Source organism: Lutra lutra, chromosome 16, assembly GCF_902655055.1.
Source record: "Lutra lutra chromosome 16, mLutLut1.2, whole genome shotgun sequence".
In the NCBI taxonomy this organism is placed as follows: domain Eukaryota; kingdom Metazoa; phylum Chordata; class Mammalia; order Carnivora; family Mustelidae; genus Lutra; species Lutra lutra.
This window is the reverse complement of record NC_062293.1, coordinates 41,826,769-41,850,414: the sequence shown is the minus strand read 5'-3', so window position 1 is coordinate 41,850,414 and position 23,646 is coordinate 41,826,769. Positions and strand designations below refer to the sequence as shown.

General features: G+C 50.7%; 1 protein-coding gene across 6 annotated transcripts in view; it reads right to left on the bottom strand.

The window, feature by feature from the left end:
- The window catches only part of KSR1 (kinase suppressor of ras 1), a 146,952-nt gene extending 130,136 nt beyond the window's left edge, over nt 1-16,816 (bottom strand). For 3 of the 6 annotated variants that reach the window (XM_047709063.1, XM_047709060.1, XM_047709059.1), the window contains exon 1: nt 16,232-16,815. In XM_047709063.1, the coding sequence (XP_047565019.1) occupies nt 16,232-16,462 (231 nt within the window). In that variant the 5' untranslated portion in view covers nt 16,463-16,815. Of the gene's footprint in view, nt 1-16,231 lie in introns of all 6 variants that reach the window. The other 3 variants (XM_047709058.1, XM_047709066.1, XM_047709061.1) reach the window with 2 other exon arrangements.
- Between the last annotated feature and the right edge of the window lie 6,830 nt (nt 16,817-23,646).

Sequence of the window (23,646 nt, the reverse complement as noted above, 5' to 3'; positions counted from 1 at the left end):
CACAGAGTAACTGCCTTAGAATAAACTCCCTTGGAGGGATGTCTATTGTCCTGGTATTACCGAAAAGCAGCACGATCCACTCTCCTGGGGGCTCTGTGGAGGCTCGTGGGATGAACACAGGCGGCCGCCACTTGACCACCCTCATGGTCAGAAACTGGACCCGCTTCCCAGTACCCTTCCAGAAGGTCAGCAACTGAGCTCTGGGGAACAGGCTTAGTGCATATACTATACCCAAATTCCATTTTGTAGTAAAAAATGAGAGCTAGTTTCAAAATCCCTAGAGGATTTACAGGACAGACGCAAGGCCGCTAAAGGGCCATCTGTGGTTCTGGCACCCCTCACGGCCTTCCGTTATCCCTCCTTCCTCCTTGCTGCCGGGGCCCTGGGCTCCCACCGAGCGCAGCACCTCACTGAGAGTCGCCCAGCTCACTCTCCTGGGCCTCTGCTCTGGCACTCAGCTTCCAAAGCTCTTTCCCAGCTGTAGTATCTCTCTCTACCCTTCTGAGGTCTTTATTCAAATATTACCTTCTCTACAAAGCCATCCTGACCTGTTGCTGAAATTATACCATCCCCTGGGGCACCTGGATGGTCCCGCTGGTTAAGCGTCAGACTCATGATTTCAGCTCAGGTCATGATCTTGGGGTCGTGGGATCAAGCCCTGAGTCAGGCTTGATCGGACTCTGGCTGGCTTGATCGACTCTGCACGGAGTTGGCTTATCCCTCTCCCTCAGCTCCTCCCCTCCATGCTCACTCTAAGTAGATAAAATCTCAAAAAGGAAAAAAAAATTATACCACCCCTTGCCTCTGGCGTTCTTCCCTGCCCTGTTTCCACAGCACAATCACAATTTACCAATCTATTTTACTTACTACCTTACCATCTTCCAACACCAAAACCAGAGTTCTACAAAGCTGATGTTTGGTCCATTTTGTTAACTGTTATTCCAAGTTTAGAACAGTGCCACAGTGGGGGAACCACCCACTAATTAAATGCTTGTTGAAAAAACAAATATAAAAAGATTCTTACTCTGCCTCTGGCATCCTACCTTCTACCACTCATCTCACTTACTAGGAGGAACAATCCTATTACAATCCCCATTTTACAGATGAGGAAACCCTTGCTCCAACAGGTTACGCAACTTGCCCAAAGATGCACAGCTAGCCAGGCAGGGAGTGGGGCTTGAACCCGGGCCATCGAGTGCCCAGAATCTGGACTTGGACCTACAAGAAGCTGCTCACACTCTTGGCTTTTTATCTAAATACAGGAGCAGCGCCATATGGGCCAGCAGAGCTTTCCAGAACAAGACGAAGAATCCCCCTCTGGGGGCACCTGGCTGGCTCAGTCAGTAGAGCATGAGAGTCTTGATCTTGGGGTCATGAGCTCGAACACCATGTCAGGGGCAGAATTTACTTTAAAAAAAAAAAAAAAAGGAGAGAGAGAGAATCCACCCCATTATCAAAACGGGGAAGAGGAGGCAGGAGTGCCCAGCCCAGACAGTGGACCCCAGGAGCCCACTCCCACTCCACTTCCTCAGGAGAACAGCAAGTGTGACTTTCAGAACACAAGCCCAGCCTAGTCTGGCAGCCACAGGGTGATGGAGGCCAGTTAGCTGTGACAAGTGGGAGTGGGGCTTTTGACGAGCAGGGTGCTAAGAAAACAGATCCTTCCAGACCAGGAAACTGCTTAAACCCAAACAGGGCCTGAGAGGAAGTTTAGTTTAAGCTGTAAGATGCCCAAGACAAGGTCTGTCATCTGAGGCCACCTAAGTCTCTTTCTCAGAATGGTCAGAAGCCCCCTCTGGTTTAGGGACCAAAGGTGGGGAAGGATACGAACGAACGCGGTTCCACTAGTCACGTGGCAAATCGCAGCCCACGTGGCTGGCCGCTCACAGGTATGGGGACGAGACAACATCTTTGGTCTTTGGTTTCTTTTTACTTTTTTTTTTTTTTAACTACTTCCTAAACCTCTCAAAATTGTCAAAGATGCCGTTGCAAGACTGGCCCAGGGCTTTGTAGCTACTGCTCACCTCTCTTTGTAAACCACCAGACCAACCACACACAAAAAGTTTCCTGTCCCCTGAAGAGACAAGTTTCCATTCGCTGATGGATTCTTCCTCGCTGTTCTGTCCCCTGGGCCAGGTTGCGTCAGGGCCGCCAAAGGGAATCTCCCTAGGTACTTACCTTCTTTCTCCTAAAATTCACCACCAGCATGAGATACAACTGTGCCTGCTCCAGTCCCAAGTGAAACCACTATGTCGCCTTTCTAACACGAATGCTTTGAAACAAAAGTCAAGTTCTTTTGAGATGGAGTCAGATAAGAGCCTTAGCTCTGAACCAGCTCTCTCCCCACCCTCCCCCACACAAGGATGCTTCCCTCTCCATCCCTCCCACCAGGAGCCATCCACCTCCCACTGGGCCTTCTTTCTGTGGCAAATGGTCACCTGCTAATCTGGACTCCCAACACCTGGGTCATCTCCTCTTCTTTTCAAACAGGTGTGGGAAAGGAGAGATTTTTCAAACCTTTTTCCACCTAGCATTAGTTCTTCCAAAACACCTAGCGTTACCAAAGCCTTCTGTCCTCTCTGCTCAGACACTACCCAAAGCCAAGCAGATTTCTGAGGGGTGCAGAGAAATGAAAAGGAATGTGAACTCAGACAATTCTAGATTTCAACCCCAGCTCCACCAAGTACTGTGTGACTTTGGGCCTTATTTCCTCGTCCACAAAGTGGGCTAGTAAAGTTATCATTACTGCAGAGTTAACCAAGAGAACGTCTGTAAAAAGCCTGATTTGTTAAAGTCAGGCAAGTCTACCTCTGGTTAGCTATCATGGAGGGAGGAGGCCACAGGGAGCCCAAGATACCATATTCCTAAGATCTGGCCTTCCCTTCCCATTTGACAATAAACTTATAGACTAGAAACCCAAGGGGCTGGTTAACGCTGACCCCCAACTCAATGCTATCAGAACACCCTACAGCTTCCGAGTCATCTAAAACAAAATGGCAGCCAACAGCTTCCACAGGCCCAGGTCCTAGAACTGCCACGGGGTCAAAGCCTTGGGCTGCCCTGTGGCTGAGTGTCTCCGACCATCTGCTCAGACCTCACTGCCCCCTCCACCCGGATCTCTTTGCTCTACCCTAAAGGAAGAAAACCTTAAAAAGCAGTGTCCTCTAGTCTATATTCCCAAAAAGGCTCACAAGTCAGAGTCCCTGGTCTGGGCAGGACTGGGCCGAGCAGAGCCGTTCAGCAAGAAGGGGGTTTCCCATGTCTATTTCTCAGCCTCGTTTCCCATAAGTGGCACCTAGATATTCATACCTGGTATCAGCAGCCCCACTTCTTCCACAACTGAGTTGGCAACCTCAGTTCTCAGGGCCCCTCCCCTGCAAGAGGCCCAACCCCCTCCCCAACTTGGCAGGCTGTGGCTGCCAGGCCTTACAGGAGATCACGGAGTTTCAGTGAGCACGGCGAAGGCTGATGGCACAGAGCACAGCTTGGTTCAAATCAAGAAACACTTCCCAAGTCCCTGCACACCTCAGGATGTACAGATGAGTCACTGTGCAGCCCAACCGGCTTTCATTCACACCCTCACCAGCACCTTCTAGCGGTTTACTCATCTACAAACTCATCTGCGAAGCCGACTTTCTTACTTACTCTGATATCCCAGAACCAGCCCTGGCACATAACTGGGGGGCGACACCCACCCGCTCAGTTAGTACAGGACTTCTTTACCATGGCCCAACTCTAGGGAAATGGTCCCAAACTCTCGCTTACATCCCTGACTGCATGACGCATCACTCATAGCCAATCAGGGTCCTCATGGGCCACCACATCCCATGGACCTCTCTAGGCACACTGGCCCCCTTTCCCATCTTTGAAAACACCAGGCTCATTTCTGCCTCAGGGCTCTTGCACAAGTTGGTCCCTCCCCATGGAATACTTCACCCAGGTTTTCACAAGGCTGCTGCTTTCTCATCTGCCAAGACTCGGCTCAAAACGTCACCTCTGGGAAGGTGGCCTTTTCTGGCCACCCAAGTTAAAGCAGTAACCTTCTCTCACCCCTATCACTCTCACCCACTTCCAGGTTGCTTTCTTCCAGACCCCCTTCCCTGTCTGCTGGCTTTGATCTTTTTCTTTGCCCTGAAGGAAACCGCTCCGTCTTCTCGCTGCTTCTTTTTAGGGCCTAAAACAGTGCCTGGCACATAGGAGATGCTCAACAGTCACTGAATGAATCAGCAGAAGAGAGCAATAAACAGCAAATTCAGGATGGGGAAAGAGTTCCACAACTTAAATACCTTACAATTTTACTTGTCAATTATACCTGGGTTGTTTTGTTTTGTTTTGTTTTGTTTTAAATAAAAGACAGAAAGGGGGGGGGATGATTTAACAAGGCCAAACAATAAAAATAAGGAAAAAGTGAGGGAGAAGAACAGAAGCCAAGAAGATTGAAAAAAAGAAAAAGAAAAAAAAAACAATATATTTACCCAGGAGCACGATTTTTAAGAGAGCTATCATTCAAAAAGCATAAAATGGAGAAGAGTTCAGCAACTCCCATCATGAAAAAGATCCATGCTCTTTGACCCAATAATTCCATTCCTGGGAATTATCCCAAGGAAATGAATTCAGAACTAGAACAAAAATAAAGAGACGCCTGTACAAAGATGATTACAGTCACATTGTTTATAATAGCAGAAATCTGGAAACAACCGAAATGTCCAATAATAGGGGAAATGCTTTGGCAAATTACGGCATGTCCGCTGGATGGAATATCATGCAGCAATTAAAACGACAGAAAGGAGGAGAGAGAATCATGGAAAAGTGTATTAGAACAGTGCTGAGAGGAGTTTAAAAAAGTATTGAGTCCAGGGGCGCCTGGGTGGCTCAGTCAGTTAAGTGTCTGCCTTTGGCTCAGGTCATGATCCAGAGGTCCTGGGCTCGAGTCCCACATCAGGATCCCTGCTCTGTGGGGAGTCTGCTTCTCCCTCTCCCTCTGCCCCTCACTCCCTCTGTCAAATAAATTAAAAGGAAAGTACTGAATCCCTTCTAAGTACCAGGCACTGTCCAACACACCTTCCATACATATCCCAGCAACACTTCACACAAGTCCGAAAGAAAGCTATTCCTATTTCCCTTTAACTAACAAGGAAACGGAGGTTCAGAAAGCTAAAGAACTTTGCCCCAATCATAGAGGAAGCAAGGAGTAGAGTCCTGACACGTATGTGACTTTCTGCCGCCAGAGCCCATGCCTACCCTGAGGTCCTCACTGTACCACTCAATATCCTCCTTAGTGCTCAAGACCATTCTTTTTCTGATCATGATTGTGTTTGGGAGGCCAATCCAGATCAGAAGCAGCTAGCAAAAAGTGTCAGGGCACCTGAGAAAGGCTTGTGAGTATATAGCAAGAGGCAAAGAAAACAAAATGTCAAAGGAAACTACCTTTGTTGGGGGCAAGGAAACACAGAGGAAAGAAGTCAGAGGGTAGTCAGGAAGACCAGACGTCAGGAAGGACTGAGCAGAACCATGAGACATGGAGCCCAAAGGACAAGCAAGCTGGGAGCTCCTGGAAACGGGGTCTGCCCATCCTCACCCACTCCCCTTCCCCGGCCTGCACTCAGTGGTGCTCAATAAATGTGGGCTGAAATATACACATCTCATGGTATGTGAATAAAGCAAGAGAAAAGACAGAAGAGGAGAAGAGCCAGGAAGATGGGTGGACTGGAAATGGGGACTGCCCCAGTGAGACTGTGGGCTCTGGTGGCCCACAGCAGGGCGGTAGGACTAAGGAAGCCAATATACCAGTTCTGGACATCACTATCTGCGAACAGGTGTCAAGTGCAGGCAGGAGATTTGGCTTAGCTGGTGGCATGGCCTCCCAGCACCGTGTGGGCTGCCAGAAGCCAGGGAAAGCTTCCGGAGGAAATGGAGATGGTCATGTCATAGGAAAAAATTTATATAGACTCCGCCCGCCTGCTGGGATACGTACTGCTCTGCTCAGAGGCAGAGGGCTGGGCTAGAAGACTTCACCAGGTCACTCTGCTTCCTTAAGGCTAACCACCCAGCACCACCACTCCCCAAAACCAGGCTTACTCAGAGGGCAAACACCACAGATGACCCAAGACTGGCTAGAGCTGGTTATTACCGAAAAAGGGGGGATTGCTATGTGGGGGTTCATCCTATCATTCTCTCTACTTTTGTACATGTTGAACATTTCCATAATAGAGTTTTCAAAACACGTGAACTCAAACCCAGGCATTTTATCTAAAATTCACCAGGACCCAGCCCAGGCTTTGGGGCTGCCCTCTGGATCCCAGACAAAGGCCACCAAAGTCTTAAAAATTTATTCTATCCCAACAGATTTTTCAGGGGGAGGAGAAAGGAGTTTGCAAATGCAAGGCAGACAGGATAAGCAGGTCAGTAAGACTGTCAGGCTTTAAGTCACAGCTTAGTCGCTCCTTAGCTGTGTGCCTCCAGGCAAAACACTTAACCTCACTGCACCTCAGTTTCTTCCTCTGCAAAATGGGGATAACAATATGCTCTTCCTCACAAGGTTGCTGGGGGGCGTAAATGGCACCTCAAACTCCTAAGAGTGGGGCCAGGCATGGAGTAAGCTCGAAATAAAAGTCAGCTGTTGTGATATCCCCATTCTGTAACACGGATAGTCATTTCAGAAACCATGCATCCATGTGATCAGTAATCTGGAGAAAAGGAACAAGGGTGAAACTAGCCCTCTAGTTCCTGACCTCAGGCAGTTGCATGAGAGCAGCATGGCCAGCTGCCCCAGAGTGGGCCCCAGTGGACCCAAGCCTCCATCAGCCAAGGGGCTAGAAAGAGCTCCTCCTTTCAAAAAGCCAGCACAAGAAACAGGAAGCTGCTTCCTTTCCTTTCCATTCTGAGCCAGCATTTCCTTTTTTGTTTTAAAAAGCATTCCTTGTCTGCAGCCCAGCCCTTCCCCTGCCCTCAGCAGCCCCAGGCTCAAACACACCCACAGTTATCTGCATTTCTCTTGGATAGTTTTCTGCCCACCAGCAAGGTCATGAGGTTCCTGGTAGACCCTGAGTGAGCAGTGCCCTTGACACCAGGCTAACTGGCATGTGGGGGCAAGAACAGGAGCAAGGACTCCAGACACCCAGATCTCTCTGGACCTGCTTTCCTCACCTAGTTGAGAGGATTAAGAGAAATAGGTCTTTAAGTGCTAGTATGGTGCCCACAACACACTCTGTCTCCCTTTGGAAAGCACCTCCCTTGACAAAGGCAACCCCACACAGCTTGGTATGTCTAGGGAGTCACCAACCTCTCCTTAACTCACCTGATATAAACTGGAATCTCAAAGGGGACCCCAGCAACATAAAAACATAAAGCTAAGCCAACACTTTCTTGCCTCTTTCCCTGTTCATGGCTTAAGGAAGTATTTCCCCAACGACGTTCAGTGGAATAAAGAGCCCTGGATAAATAATAAGTTTGGGAATACTTGCTGCAGAACTTCTCAGAGCCTTTAAAATACAAATCATCTTCAGGAATCTCCAGGAGGGAGGGGGCTGATGTGGCGCATTCTCAACCACAAGAAGGCCTCTTTCACAGATACAGTATGGGAAAAACTGCACTAAGCCCTTTCAGGGGCCCCGAATGGGTGGGGGGGGGGGGCTCTCAAGATAATGCCCAATGACGGAGAACATTCAAGTAACTTTTTAAACATGCCTGTAACTTTTTTCCCCAGCCAACAAAAATTCTGAATGCCCCATGAATAAGCTGGTCCTGTTCATCCATGCCCAAACCAAACCCAAACTAACTGGCTAACCAGGGACTCAAAACCTCCAGGTGTCATGCTGAAGAAAGCCCTGCCACTCTATATGCAGTTCATCCCACCAGGAAAGCAGAATCCTCACCAATGTTACAGAGTGGAGTCTGTAGTGCATTCTGTGCAAAAAGTTCTCTTCCTAACAATAGCTGGTCTTTCCATGGATGGCAGTGTGCTTTCTTTCCCAATCTTTTTTCTTTTCTTTTTTTTTTCTTTTTAATTTTAAACACAAGTCTTAATTCATTCTTGCAATTATTCTGTGGGTGGAAAAATGAAAGGGGGGAGAAAAATGGGAAGCAAACAGGATACTTTAGCTCCATTATTTTGAAAGGCAATCTGCCCAGTTAAAACACACGGCTGCCCACCAAGGCCAGAATGGCAGAGAATGAGAGAAGTATAATTATATAGGTTTTATAAGCAGCCGCAGCTCGAATTGAGTCTTTTTCAATGCAGATGAGAAACAGTCATGCCGAGGAACAAATGACATAGCGTTTCTGATCCCAGCATCTGTTCCCAGTGTACCTCTCTGTAGCTCTACCTGGGGTCTGGGATAGGGCAGAAGGCCAAGATGGACACAAAGGCATTGGATCAAAAGGTTGTATCTTCCAGAAGTGTTAGCAAGTAACTTACAATGTTACCTTGACATTAAAACCAACAACAATGTATCATGGCAGATAATGTAACATCTGCACCCATTTAATACGGTACAGGCCCTACAGGAGTAAAAGTTCATGCACCCAAGTCCCAGGGGACCTTTCAATGGAAGGATGAGAAGCCCTTGAAAGTAGAGACAGGGGCCAGCCCATTGGCTAGACTGGTTTTCAAAAGAGGGCACCCACAGGATACCCAAAGCTGCTCCCCAAGGATCTCTCCACTGCCCAGGGTCCCCAAGATATTGAGATCGGGGCTGGGAAGACAAACCCAATTACTTGGTTTTGCAGGAAACTCCTGGAGGCGGAGGACCCCGGCAGCCTAGAAGGATGAGACAGCAGCTGCTGCCCTCTGTCTAGATGGCCCCTGTGGTCTGAATCCCATCCCAGTGCTCACTCCCTCCTCCACCCTTTAACAAGGTTAATTCTCTCACAGGGATTCCTGCAGAGTCACTTCCCCCCCATCAGGCCTTCAGTCACCTGCCTCGCCTGCATGACGACAGGGGCCAGACTAGACAGAAAGCCCAAGATCCTTTGAAACCCTCTTGCCAAGACACCCCAAAGAGCTAGCTGATCAATATCTGTGGTCGGTGAGGAGAATGAAGCTCCAGTTCAATGAGGTGCCTTTCGTGAGCTCCCGGGGATAAAGACCTCACCGCACGGAAGCACCCAGTCCCTGGACACAGAAAGACTTGACACCCAGCACCCACTCTTGCTGTCTTGGGTCAAAGAACATTCCCTCTTCTAACTGGCCAGCCCGAGTCCCCTCCCAACTTTGCTGCAGGCAACCACAAAACTAGAATCCACAGTCCATGACAAGTACCCCAGAGCCTCACCCACGGCAGCTGCAAAACTAGAAGCCATAATTCCTGCCACAGAACCCAGTACCTCAGTGTCAGGGACCGAGTCCTTCCTGTCTCCCGGTTACAGTCCTTGCCCTCACAGTGGATGCTGATGCAAGGAGAAAAGAGGTAAATGCATAAAGGCCGATATTTTATAAATCCTGGTATTCATGCTGGGGGAAGGGGCGAAATATTGTGCCCCAGAGATTTTATTTTATTTATTTTTATTTGAGGGAGGGAGAGCATGAGAGAGAGAGAGAGGGAGAGAATGCATGTATGCACAAGCAGGGGGCAAGAGCAGAGGGAGACACAGACTCTCTGCTGGGCAGGGAGCTCCATGCATGCCTCGATCACAGGACCCTGGGGATCATGACCTGAGCCGAAGGCAGATGCTTAACCAACAGGGCCACCCAGGCGTCCCCTATGCCCTAAAGATTTTATTTTTTATTTTTTTTTTAAGATTTTATTTATTTATTTGACAGAGAGAAATCACAAGTAGGCAGAGAGGCAGGCAGAGAGAGAGGAGGAAGCAGGCTCCCTGCTGAGCAGAAAGCCCGATGCGGGGCTCGAACCCAGGACCTGGGATCGTGACCTGAGCCGAAGGCAGCGGCTTAACCCACTGAGCCACCCAGGCGCCCCTGCCCTAAAGATTTTAAAGAATAGGATCAGGATTGCATGTGTTGTACTTTGAGCAGCAAATTCCACTTCTGGGAAGAGACTCTCTGCAGCACAATTTACACTACCAAGACTTCAAAACAGCCTGAATGGCCAACACCAGGAGGACTGGTTGGATGAATTGATGGTATAACCACACCATGCAGCCACGAAAGAGATGATATGTATCTGCATGTACTGATGCAGAGATAAGATACTGCATTATAAAGCAATGCACATGGGACACCTGGATGGCTCAGCTGGTTAAGCGTCTGCCCTCGGCTCAGGTCATGATCCCAGAGTCCTAGGATTGAACCCAGAGTCAGGCTCCCTGCTAGGCAGGAGGACTGCTTCTCCTTCACCTACTCCCCGCTGCTTGTGTTCCCTCTCTTGCTGTGTCTCTCTCTGTCATATAAATAAATAAAATCTTAAAAACAAAAACAAATAAAGCAATGCACATGGTATACTCCATAAATATATACGTGTATGTCTGTATGTAAATGAGGACAGAAACACTGGAAGAATATACAGCAAAATGTTAATAAGAATTAACCAGATCGGGGCACCTGGGTGGCTCAGTGGGTTAAAGCCTCTGCCTTCGGCTCAGGTCATGGTCCCAGGGTCCTGGGATCAAGTCCCACAAGGGGCTCTCTGCTCTGTGGGGAGCCTGCTTCTCCCTCTCTCTGCCTACCTCTCTGCCTACTTGTGATCTCTGTCAAGTAAATAAATAAAATCTTTTAAAAAAGAATTAAACAGATTTGGGGCGCCTGGGTGGCTCAGTGGGTTAAGCCTCTGCCTTCGGCTCAGGTCATGATCTCAGGGTCCTGGGATCAAGCCCCGCATCGGGCTCTCTGCTCAGCAGGGAGCCTGCTTCCCCCTCTCTCTCTGCCTGCTGCTTTGTCTACTTGTGATCTCTCTCTCTGTCGAATAAATAAAATCTTAAAAAAAAAAAAAAATTAACCAGATCTGAGAGGTGGCATTCTGGGTGTTTTTATTTTTCTTTTATTCATCCGTATTTTTTTTTTTACACCGAACACAGACCATTATGTGTATTTCTAAAATATTTCTGTAAAAAGTAGAAAGCTAAAGAATATGCCGTGCATCCGAGGGATTACTCAGAAAGTATAAGGCAGGTGTCCATTAAAAAAATTATGAGCAAGCTGATCTCCAGGCAGCTTCTCGTTTCTCAGCGACACCAGCAGCACAGGGCTCATTGCATCACAGACCTGTCTTTGAACTAGAGGGAAGCAGCCCCAAGCCCAGCTCAGAGGTTGCACAGCCTGCAGCGGCCACCAGTAGACCCAGTCACTGGGAACGGAGCAACCCAGCAAACGCCCCTGGACTGCCCGTGTTACTGGCCACTTCCTGGGGCTCAGCAGCCACGATTCTGAACAGAATGGCCAGCGTGGCCGCTAGAGGCAGTTGCAAGGTTCAGAATGTAGGTTCTGAAGACAAGGCAACCCAGGTCTGGTCCAGGTCTGGTCCATCTACTCACTCAGGCCTCTGAGCCCCTGATGTCTTCATTTGCAAATGAGACGAAACCCTTCTACGGCAAAATATGCGGAGGGCCTGGCAGAGTGCTCGACCCAGAACAGGTGATCAAGACTGTTTCTGTTCCATGTCCACCCTCACTGAGCAGGCAGGCCCATTTCCATATCCCCAAAGGTACCTGCACGGCTTTTTTTCCCCTGAATATGAGGGAAGATTCTGATCCATCTCTTCTGAAAAGACACAGACTTTCTAAAAAGCACAGCTTAGAGAGACATGGTCGCAGGTGTTGCTACATCTCCCCATGACTGCAGGCACTGCCACCAAGGACCAGGCCCTCTGCAGTCCCTCTTCAGACGACAGCCAGCAGGCAGGGCTAGAATCTTTGTGGTGGGGAATGCAGCTCCCCAGAATGTGGGGCCGGCCCAGAGGGGAAGGAGGCCTTCCCATTATTGTCCCCAGGCAGCAAACCAGCGGCCAAACCAGCGGCCTCCTGGCGCTCACTCCTGGCCTCCCGAACTTGAACTTAGGCTACAGACGTGGTAAGGCCTTCCTCCAGCACCACCCAGCCCTCCCCAGCCTTGGCAAACAGTAGCACCCTCTCCAGGCCACTGCTGCGAACGCGGGGGATGAGTTCCACCAGGGGAAAAGCTACCAAGACGAAAGGAGACACCAAAGGGGACAGCACCCCATCTCTGCATCCCTCTAGCAGGAGGCTGCTACTCTGGCAATGGAGCAGGAGAGAAATGGTCCACTCCAGAGCAACAGCTGTTAGGGGAAAGGGAAACCTGATTTTGCTCGAATTTCCGCAGAGGACGTGACCTGGGACACCAGGACTCTGCGAATACGTCCCATGACAACAGAAGGCTAGCCTGGCCAACCATTTGGTCATATTCCCAATTCCTAAGCAGTCAGCAAGCCATGTTACTTGGAGGCACTATGGTTCACCTGCCTGGCTCCCCACTGGATTCCAAGTGTCCCCCAAAGACCAGGAGAGCAACCTCCCTACCACTGAATCCTTCCCAGGGTGGCTGCCCCTAGCTCCCCAGGCAAACCAGTAATAACTAAAGGTGTGTCAAGTTTACGCAAGGCCCAAGGGCCTGATCTGTGAGGACGAACGGCATCCCCTCTCCTTTCCAGAAGTTCGGGGTGGGGTGGGGGGACCATGGGGAGAGCTCGGGTACTCCACACAGCAGGCTTCTGACCTGGGTCACCCATAATCAAGCTGGGTGAAAGGCAAGCCCCCCTGACCTTCTGAAAGGCAAGCAGCAGGGTCTTCCCCGGGGGGCCTCCTGGCTCCTGGGCAATTCCTCAGGGAAGGGGCCCCAATGCAGACTATACCCACCATTCCTCCCCACTGGTGCCTTCCCAGCAGGCCCATGGGCAAGATCCTTCAGGAACTCCTTTCTCCAAGTCACTTGCATTGGAGGGGTTTCTCTCTAAAAGAGCATAAGGTAGGGAGACTTGGTATGCCATAGCCTCTTCTGGAAAGTGCTAGCAGGGAGGCAGAAAAGGGAAAAGTTATCATGCCCCTAAATGTGAATCTTCATGAGGCACTGTTATCTCCACAGAGCCCAGCAGAGACTTAGCCCACAAAGGATGAATACATGAGGGAATGAACTGGCAGGGGGTTCCAGGCCCAGATGTGAGGCCAGCCAGGCGTTCCTCTGTGAGTACATCTGGGAATGAGAACATTCTATCCCTCTTCCATGGAGTTTTCAGACCCCCTGGGAGGGTCTGATGGAGACAGGGCCCCAACTTCTGCTACGATGAAGCGGTCTCATGGCACTGTTTACAGGTTCTGACTCTGAGTGCAGATTTTGTCTCCCCTTCCTCCCGACCTAGAGAGAAACAACTGTGTGGTGAAGGTTGGTGGATTTCTAGGAAATACCAGGAGGCTGAGAAGGACCCAGCAGCACCGGCTGGCAGATAGGAGGCAAACATTAAGCCCCAGCTCCTTTCACTCTTTTGAATCCCAAACAATACCACTACGCCGAATCTCGGACACCAGCAGGTGCGCCCAAGTCCAAGACTTCCAGCGGCCTCCCACATGCTGTTTCTGCCAGGGAATGCTTCCTCAACGAAGGCCAGAGTGGGTTGGGGTTCATTTCTCCATTCTGGGAAAAGTCGGAAAAGCCAAGCCCTCTGGTCAGCCCCTTTCTTTAAAAGCCAGGAATCCAACGTTGCAAGCATGGTCTCTGGGGGCCCTGGCCTGGCATATGATGAGAGAGGAGCCCACAGAACAGAAAAGAAAGCCAGAGCAGACATTGCCACTGCCCTGTCTACCTCACCACACACTGGTGGGATTGTCTCCTGGCCTGGGTCAGCCATCTCCAGGAAACAAGAGCCAGCTCTGTCGAAGTACCTTCCCCTGAAGGTGGCGTGGGTTATGAATGCCACTGGACTCTCCCCAGGGAAAGCTGATAGGCAGAATCTTTTGGTAGTAAGACACGGACTTACAGGCTCGCAACACTGCAGGTTTCTGCCGTCTCATCCCCATTTTACAGATGGGAAAGCTTGAGGTTCAGAAGTCATGGGACTTGCCCAAGGTCACACAGTGAGTCCCCAAACCTGAATCCAAAGCTGTCCACCACACTGTCCCTATCAGCAGAACTCTATGACTAATACACTTCTCCCCCTATTTTATCACTTTGGTAGATCTATTAGAACTATTTTTAAATGGGGACATGTTAACAAACGTTTGATTCAACCCAACTGAGGCCCCTTCATGAAACCACCAAATTTAGAGCCACAAGAGCCTGAAAAGATCCACTCCAGCCTCCCTGTTCAGGTTAGGAGGCTAAGGCCTCCAGGGTGAACTAGCTGGAGGCAGCCCCAGGGAAAAAGTTTTTGAGATCTAAATTCCCATCCCAAAAAACAAAGCAGATCCTCCCTTTTGAGGGAATGGGATGGACTCAAACCCACATCACAATGGAAAGAACAGGGACCTGGGTATTCCTCTTTGGGACTTTGGATGGGTTTCTGGCTACCAGAGCCCATCCTCCAATAAACCCTCGGGAGGGAAACCACTGAATAAACATAGCCCAGAGACCTAAAGAGTGGGATGCTTTGGGGTGTCCTGATGCCATACCTTTGCCAAAACAAATGACTCTGGAAGTCAGGGTACCCAGAGGGCAAGGCGCTGTTTCCAGAGAATGAACAGGAACTGGTTCTCCTGTATCCACTCTGTGAACCAGGAGCTTCTCTGAGTGACATGGGGACAATCTGAGAGAGGCCCACACAGAGAACTTTCTCTCTACTCAGTAACACAGCAGTCCAACCAGACACATGCTGCCGGACAACGATCCCTCCTCCCACATCGAAGCCACACAGGCCCCCTATTGTGTCAGTTTAAAAACTGAACTTTGCTGGGCAAACACATTCGGCTGTGTTCAAGAAACCAGTTTCATTCGCCACTTGGGAAACAGCAGCATGCATGCAAGAAGGGACAGCTGGGGGGGTGGGGGGTGTTGTTGGTTGGTTTGTTTTTTAAGCAAAGCCCTGGTCATCACTGCTATAGCAACTAGAACAGAAAGGAGACTAGCCAGCACTGATTAGATAGATGCTTCCAATGTTCCTGGTTTTGTAGTTCTTAAGAAAACAGAACTGCAGGAGAGAAGTCATTTTGGATCAAACAGGGATTCCAGTTTCTGGTGTGCTCAAATCACGGGCTGGCCCTCTGACAGCTGGCGAAGGCAATCAGCAATTGGGGGGGGGGGGTTGAGAAACTAAGGTTCTAATAAAACAAAACATCCCCAGATCTGCAGAAGGCCAGATGTGCCAGTGCAAGGTGGAAAGAAGATGGGGTAGCAATTAAGTGGTGCCTGGCATTTCACAGCCTTTCCAGTCTCTGGACAAAAGCTAGTTGGGAATGCACTAGTTTCCCTCTATTGTGTATGGGGGAGGGTGAGTCTCCCCCACCCCACCCCTTCTGAGAACCCAACCACCCTTCTGACTGGTTCTTCCAAACCCTTTAAATACTGCACTTCCCGGCTATAATTTGAGGGAGGAGGGCCTGCAGATCTGATTTCTTCTTTACACTGGAGACCGGCTCCTCCTAAACCCCTTAAATAGTGTCATCTTCCCACCAAAGGCGTCGTGCCCCAGCACAGTCCTCCCTAAAGCAAAATCCAGTGTGTGAGGAGGAGTGGGGGAGTCGCTGGGTAATTATATTTCGAGCAGTGAAATGCTGTGGCTGTGCGAAAGGAAAGCACCAAATGCCTGAACGGTAAAAATGCAGTTTCAGCAAACACGTTTCTGAAAAGCGGCAGACAAAAATCCTGGGAGGAAAGGAAAGGAAGGAGCAAGCCGGAGTCTGGGGCGTGAGGGGAAGACACACACACACACACACACACACAGAGAGAGAGAAAGAGAGAGAGAGAGAAATGGCGGGTGTGTGGTCACACTTTAGGGGGACCCCCCACGCCTCGTCACCCCGGCCCACGGCTGCTCGTCACAGTCACAGAGAGAAAAGTCCAGGGTGTGACTCAGTGGGAGAATGAGTCCTGCAGCCCCGCAAAATGGAAATGGGGTGGGGGCAGAGATGGGGAAGCACGGGATGCCCGCGGGCAGCCCACCCCGCCCACGGGCGCCTCCAGCCTCCACCCCAGTTCCCACTCCGCCCCTCCCCCTCCAAATCCCGCCCAAGGTGAGGAGCGGTCCTGGGTCCCCAAGCCGCCTCATCAGCGAGTGGAGGAAGGAGAGGAAGCCTCAAAGGGGCGACCCGAGCTCCAGGATGCATCTGGGAACGAGTGCACATGGGCAGCGAGGGAGGTGCTGGGGGCCGCTTCCCGGGCGCGCGGCCCCCTTACCTCCAGAGTCCGGATCTCCTGCTGGGTGAGGTCGTTGGACACCGCGCACTTGGTACGCAGCCCGCGCAGGCTGCCGATGGAGATGTCGATGAGCTTCTGGAGCTGCCCGCACTGCTGCAGCGCCCGGCTGGCTGCGGCCCCGGGGCCCCCGTCCGCCGCCGCCGCGTCCCCCCCGCCGCGGCCCTCCTTCTTCTCCCCCATCGCCGCCGCGCGCAGCGCTGCTCTATCCATGCCTCGGCATCGGGGCCGCGGGGTGGCCGAGGCGGAGAGCCCGGGGGAGCGCGGGCGCCTCGGGAGGGAATCCGCGAGCGGGGAGGGCTGGACCAGGAGCGCCCCTCGGCGCAGCCGGAGCCCGGACGCTGGGACGACCCGCCGCAGAACCCGCTGCTCACGCCGCCCGAGCCGCGGCGGCAAAGCGAAAGCCGCGGCGACCCGACGGCTGCGGTTCCCGAAGCTTTTAAGTGGCCGCGGGGGCCGGGTCAGGGGAGCTGGGCATGCTGGGACTTGTAGTCCGCGCCGCGCACCTGCCGCCCGGCCCGCGCCCTCGGGGCCGGGATCCGCTTCCCGAGCCCTGAGCCCCGCACCCTGTGGTCCAGACTTTCCCCCTCCGCTGCGGGCTCTGGCTGTGCGAGACCGCCCCGCCTCTGCGCCCCGGGAGTGGCTGCAGCAGCCAGCTCCTCCCCCGGGCTCCCAGAGCCGAGGGAAGCCTAGTCTCCCCGCCCTCCCCGCCTCTCCCCACCGCACTCCCGCCTCCAGCCTGGGGGCTTCCCACGACCCCCGGATGGGGCGGGGCAGCGGCAGGAGGGTCAGCTTCCTGCAATTCTGCAGCCGCAGCTGAACCCTTGGAAGATGGGGACAGTGGAGGTTCCAGGATTTCTATGTGGGCTTAGGGGCCGCCATCTAGTGGGAAGGGGCCTAAAGTACTCGTCCTCCGGCTGGTTCACAGAGCATTGGACTCTCAATTGTCTACACCAACCAGAATGCTCAGACCTGGAGAAGGACAGCAAGGGCTTTCTTCAGGAGCCTATTTTCCCACCAAAATAAGTATCCCATCCCTCCTCCACCCCAACTCAGCAGGCGAGTCCAGAAGCCTGGGATGGCACATTGATTTGTCATGGGCTTGGTGCGCTCTAGAGCAGACACCCTGGGCTCAAATTCACACTCTACCTAGCTGTGTGACTTGGGCAAAGTGAGCTCACCTTTGAGTGTCTGACTTTCCCCATCAGTAAAAATGGGTTGATTCTAGTACCTACTTCATAGGGTTCCTATAAAGAATGAGTTAATGTATGGACCTGAACTGATTACTGACACATATATCACTGGATAAATGATGGTATTTGCTACAAGTGAACCTAAGATCTCCTAAACTGAACTTAAAAACTCTTTAAAAACACAGTCCCAGACCTGGTCTGTGGACACAGGCACAGTACCGCTACTGGCCTAAGTGCACCGGCCTGTCTATGCCTTCTAACTCAGCATTCAAGCTGCAACCCATCTCCCCACTCTCCCTCCAACCCCCACCCCCGACCTCCTGCCAGGTTCACATGTGCCCTTGGCTAAACTGAAAAGCCAAGACTCTGATCAAAAGCACACAATTCCATACTTCCAACATCTGCTATCCAGAAGGAATATCTCTAAATTTTCTCTTGTAAGTGACTTGGCTGCAGAAGTGGCTGGCTAATTTATCTTCGTATCCTCTTCCCAGAGCCAAATACAGCGCCTGGCCCACAGCAGGAGCTCCATGAAGTTGTGCAACCCATTTCACGAATTCTTCAGGCAGATCCTATACTGAGTTTCTCCTATCTTTCAGGCCATCCCTGGCCTGGGCACTTTCTCTCTGTGCCTGTCTTGTCTGTCTCCCCCTCTTTTTTGAAGAATGAGAATTGAACAGGAGGTAGGGGCACAGCATTGTATTCCTGCTTGAACTCTACACATAGGACCAGGGGGCATTTTATATTAAACCTTCCTTTAATGTCATTTGAAATTTCAAAACTAAAATACAAAACTATGATAACTTTAAAATGTGCTTTTGCAAACTCACCCGTCCGCTGAGAATTTTCTGAAACACAAGAGGCTTCCTTCCTAACTCTTGACCCTTTCCACTCCTCACTTAATTTAAAACAGGATTCCCTGTTCTGTATCTATGAAGCCCCCCACCCTGACTGTCACCTTAGCCCTGTCCACGGTTGTTGCAGAAGAGTCATAACTTCCCTGAAAGGGAACTGTGTCCCTGTTGTTCTCTACCTGAGTGTGAATCAGAATCTCCTGGAAGGCTTGGTAACAGGCAGTGATGGACCCCACCCTTATGGTTTCTCATTCAGTGCTGTGAGGATGGAGCTGGAGAATGTGCGTATTTTGTTTTGTTTTTTCAAGATTTTATTTATTTATTTATTTGCCAGAGAGAGAGAACAAGGGAGCACAAGCAGGGGGAGTAACAGGCAGAGGGAGAGAGAGAAGCAGACTGCCCGCTGAGCAGAGAACCTGATGCCAGACTTGATCCCAGGACCCTGGAATCATGACCTGAGCCAAAGGCAGATGCTTAATCGATTGAGCCGCCAGGCACCCCAAGAATTTGCACTTCCAGCAAGTCCTCAGGTGCTGCTGCTGCTGCTGCCTCCACAGGTCTGGGAGCCTGAACTTTGAGAAGCGTTGGTGCGGAGGAAGGTCAGTGGGCCCAAAGAACTATCTCCAGGGACCGTCCATAATGTGTCCCAGCTGATGAAGAATCTGTTTGTTCAGCAGTGAGAGAGGCCGGGCTTGAGTGACAGGCTCGCTCTAACTCAATTCACAAACAGTTTCCTGGTAAGTGCCTATTTATGCTATAATGGCCACTGGGGCCTGGTTGGCACATTCTCCGCCAGGGCCACTTCAGGTAGGAAGCCATATCCTGAGGAGAGTAACTGTCTGCCAGGCAGTGGTGTTGGGGCTGGAGACTGGACAAGCCCCAGCTCTCTGGTTGCTATCCCACCAGGCTCCAAGCTCCTGGGCCCCCTTCTGTGGACACGGCCTTCCTTCTGTTCTGCTGAAACCAGTCAGTCAGCCACTGGCTTCCTACTCCCTCCATCTTGGAGGCATGGAGGCCCTTCTCAAGCGGGTTTCGGGATCCCCCCAGCCACACGCTTACAGAATAGCCTCTTAGAGATGCAGAAAGCACGGCTGTAAAAATAATCCTTCCATTCATCCCTTTAACATTCAGTAAGTACTCCTCAAGTGTTTACTTATGTGGCTGGCCCTCTTCTAGGCTCAGGGAAACCGTAGCGAACAAAACAAAAATCCTTATGCTCTGGGAATTTGTATTCTGGCCAGAGAAGACAGACAAGAAAGAAAGAAGTGTAATGAATGCCCAGGGTGGCAGATGGTAACAGGTTCTGGAACACAGCAGAAAGCAGGGAGAGGGACGGGGAATGTGGCCTTCACCACCTTCCCTGGAGCTGTTTCAGGGAGTGCGGTTCTCAGTCCTGGCTCCAAATGGCTCTCTGACCCTGGGCAAGCCCTCTCTAATCTCAGAGTCTTTCTCCTCATTTGCAAGATGGAGGTCACGTGTTGTGAGGGTGAACAGAGAGAATTCTGCAAAGCCATGGTCACCAATAAGGGTCTGACATATTTATTTTTATTTATTGGTTAAATGATTACTATGGGCAGCATGGTTCCAAGCACCTTAGTTAACTCACTTAACTAATGTTAGTTACTTTCCTTTCCCATCCTCCCGAGTGAGACTCTCCTGGTTCAATGAATTCATTCATTTTGCGGGGATTCTTAGGTTCAACTTCATCTCCAGGCTCTTGAGATTTTTTCTGTGGCATCCTAAGTACAGAGAGTTCTCGCCTTCCTTTCCCCCTCCCCTCTGCCTCAGGCACCTACTTTACCTGCACACTAGGTCTTTGAAGCTTGCAAAACCCTGTGTGTGTCCTAACACCATGGCAGTCATGTGGGCAAGTTCACGCTTAGACCCAGCAGGCATGAGAGGGGCACCTGCCATGTTCCAGGCTCTGGGATAGGCCAAGCAAAGGAAACCAAGTCCTTATTCCTGTGCAACAAACCTGAGAGTGGAGACTGGAAGTTCACAAGTCAAAAAATATATTACCAGAATAAATTCGAAGAAGGATAAGTGGTGTGAAGTGGGGGGAGCTAAGATCTAAATAAGGAGAAGGAGCAAGCCATGCGGAGCTCCGGGAAGGGGGCATTCTAGGCAATGGGAACATCATATGCAAATGGCCTGAGGCAGGAACAACTTGGCACACTCTGGGAACAGAATGAAGGCCAGTGTGACTACAGCACAATCAGAGAAGACCAGGGGATGGAGAGGATGGGGGAGAGGGACTGCTGGGAAGAGGCCGATAAAGTAGGACTTGGGCAGGAAGTTTGGATTCTTCTCTTTGTTACTCCTAATGTGGTCCAAGATTCCTGCATTGCCTGGGAACTTGTTAGAAATGCAAGGTCTCCAGCCTCATCCCAGAGCAGCTGAATCACATCCTGGATTTTAGCAAGACCCCCTTTGACTTGAGTGAGTGTATGTTCAAGTTTTAGAAGCATAGCTCTCTAAGTATGTGTAAAGAAAGCCACATTCCTAGCAATTTTAAGGGTTTTAAAACATCTCTCCGACCCCATGAAGGGTGGATGTGAGAGAGGCAGGGGTCCACAGCCCCGGCACTGGTTTTGAGACTGTTGCAGTGGTCCAGGTGAGGTCCCAGGAGCAGAATGAAGCCTAGGAGTGCGAGGAGGATATGGAAGAAATAGACGGGATGCCCGACAAGCCCAAGGGTTGGATGTGGAAGGAGGAAAGAAACGGTTTGGGCCATCTTGGCCACTGACCCCCCCCCCAAGACACTGGGGGGAACACTGTCAGAGGAGCCTTACCCTGCCTTCGGGGGTGGCCACACCCACTCGCCCCATTCCCACCTCCAAGCCCAGTGGTCTCAGGACTGACAGGTAGGTGTCAGATTTCTCTTAGAACCTAGGGGTTGGGTGAGCCTGGTGGTGGGTATTAAGGAGGGCACGTATTGCATGGAGCACTGGGTGTGATGCATAAATAATAAATCTTAGAACACTGAAAAAATAAAAGTTTAAATATAAAAAAAAAAAGAAAAAGTACAGGAGAAGTAGAAGTAGTACAGGAGAAGCTTTGTTTTCATGGATTTTTACCCTCAATCAAACTATCCAGGAAATGCACGGAGTAACCCTGGAGAGATGGACTCTGTTATCTGTTCTCAGCGCTCATTCATTCATTCTTTCATGCATTCACCAAAGGTTCACTGAGCCAATATGCAATGTGCTACGCCTTGTGCTAGCCTCTGGGTGCAGAACAGTAAGTGATACATCACTTTATAGTTTATAAATAGACTCTCTTTTGAAAGGAAAGCTCACAGTCACCTGTGCTGTGCTTTCTAAGGCCCGTGCCATCTTGCTCCCCATCTATAAAACCCCACGGGAGCCCCGTTGACCTCAAGGTGAAGTATGAATTCCTGAAACAAGGCCCACAAGGTCCTTCATTCCCAGGGCCCACTGCCCTGTCCAAGTGCATGGGCCCCTCAAAGCTTTTTTTGCATCAATGTCCCAATTTTAAGAATCTGATGACAATAAAAAGTGTCTCTCTAGGAAAAGAAATACATGCACACTCACAATTGTGAAACAACGTCCTCGGGTTTGTGGGGCCCCCTTAAGGGTATCCGTGAACTTGAGGGCTGTAGATAAGCTTAGAAGCCCTGCTTCGCGGTTGCTCCTGACTGCCTTTACTCAACAATTGCGGGTCACATGAGGGAATGTCATGTCACTGTGACCTTGCTCAGCTCTCGCTTCTGCCTGCAGTCCTTCCTCTCCACCTCCCCATGTGCATTTCCACTGATCCTGGAGAGGGAGCTCACATGCCCCCTACCCCCTCTCCCACAACAGAATAGATCTTTCTAACTTCCAAATGCCCATAGAACTTTGCACACACCATGTATTTTTGGTTCTTCCCCTGCCCGTTTCCCTGGACTGGATAATGAGCCTTTTTGGACTCAGACAGATTCTCAATGACCTTGAAAGAAGTTGTGCTCCCTGAGCAACCTCCCTGAGCTTGTGCTCCCTCATCTGTAAAAATGAGTCTAATAATCTCTCCCTCCAGCACAGGATGCAGCAAGTACTGGGTGTTTTAGACAACCCACAAATCACTGAACTCTACCTCTGAAACTAGTAATACACTATATGTTAAGTAACTGAATTTAAATTAAAAAAAAAAAAAAAAAATCTCTCCCTTCAGGGTGGCGCAGAGAGATAAAGGAGAGAGATAGGCCCGCCATGCCACAGTGCTTACACGTGATTGAATAAACAAATGATGGATTGCATTTTATTTTCTTTAAAGGTTTTATTTATTTATTTGAGAGAGAGAATGAGCACAAGCAGGAGCAGAGGGAGAGAGGGAGGGAGAAGCAGGCTCCCTATTGAGCCTGGAACCCTACCCAGGGTTCAATCCCAGGACCCCAGGAGCATAAGCCACACAGGAGCCCCTCCACTTTCCAATCCTTGCCCTTTGGAGCCACCGAGCTTGCTCCAAATCCTGGGGTTTCTCGTACCAGTCTTCCACAGGCTCCAGCTACATCACCGGTCTCCAGCTTCTCCCCACCGCCATGCTTCATCCACCTTCCCACCGGCTCCCATTGTCACCGTCATCCACTATCCCCTGCACTTGGCCTTCCTGCCTTCCTTAACCCATAGAGAGTCCTTGCTCTATCATGACGGTCAGTCCCCGGCAAGCCCCCATTAGTGAACTCTGCCCCCTCTTCCCTCCAGAGGAACCTGGCTAGCGAAGTCCCAGCCCTCATAAAACCCAGCCCTCCACAGGCCTCCAGGCCTGTGCCAGAGCAGCAGAACGATGTTGGAGAAAAACACAGCTCTGCTGACGGGCTGCTCTTTAAATTCGTGACCACAAACCTCAAATTGGCACTTCTCAGGCCTGGCAAGCTTACCAACCTTTCCTAGAAAGTTCATTTTCCCATTCTCAGAGATGGCTGTATCTTTTTTTTTTTTTCTTAAAGATTTTATTTATTTATTTATTTGTCAGAGAGAGAGAAAGAGCACAATCGGGGGAGGGGCAGGCAGAGGGAGAAGCAGGCTCCCTGCTGAGCAAGGAGCCCAATGCGGGGCTCAATCCCATACCCTGAGATCATGACCTGAGTCGAAGGCAGATGCTTAACCCACTGAGCCACCCAGGAGATGGATATTTCATGCTTTCTTCTACCAATTACCTTGTACTCGTCAGTTAGTGTTCTTGGCTCATCCTTCAGTGAGAAACTAGAGGCCATCAGACCAAATCTACAGCCCTCCTGCCCTGTGCTTGTGTGTGCTCCCCACCCATTCTCCTGTGACCACAGAAGAGGTGCCCTGGGATCCATCCCCTCCAGCAGGCTCGAGCCTTCCACTCCAGCAAGTATCCTGCT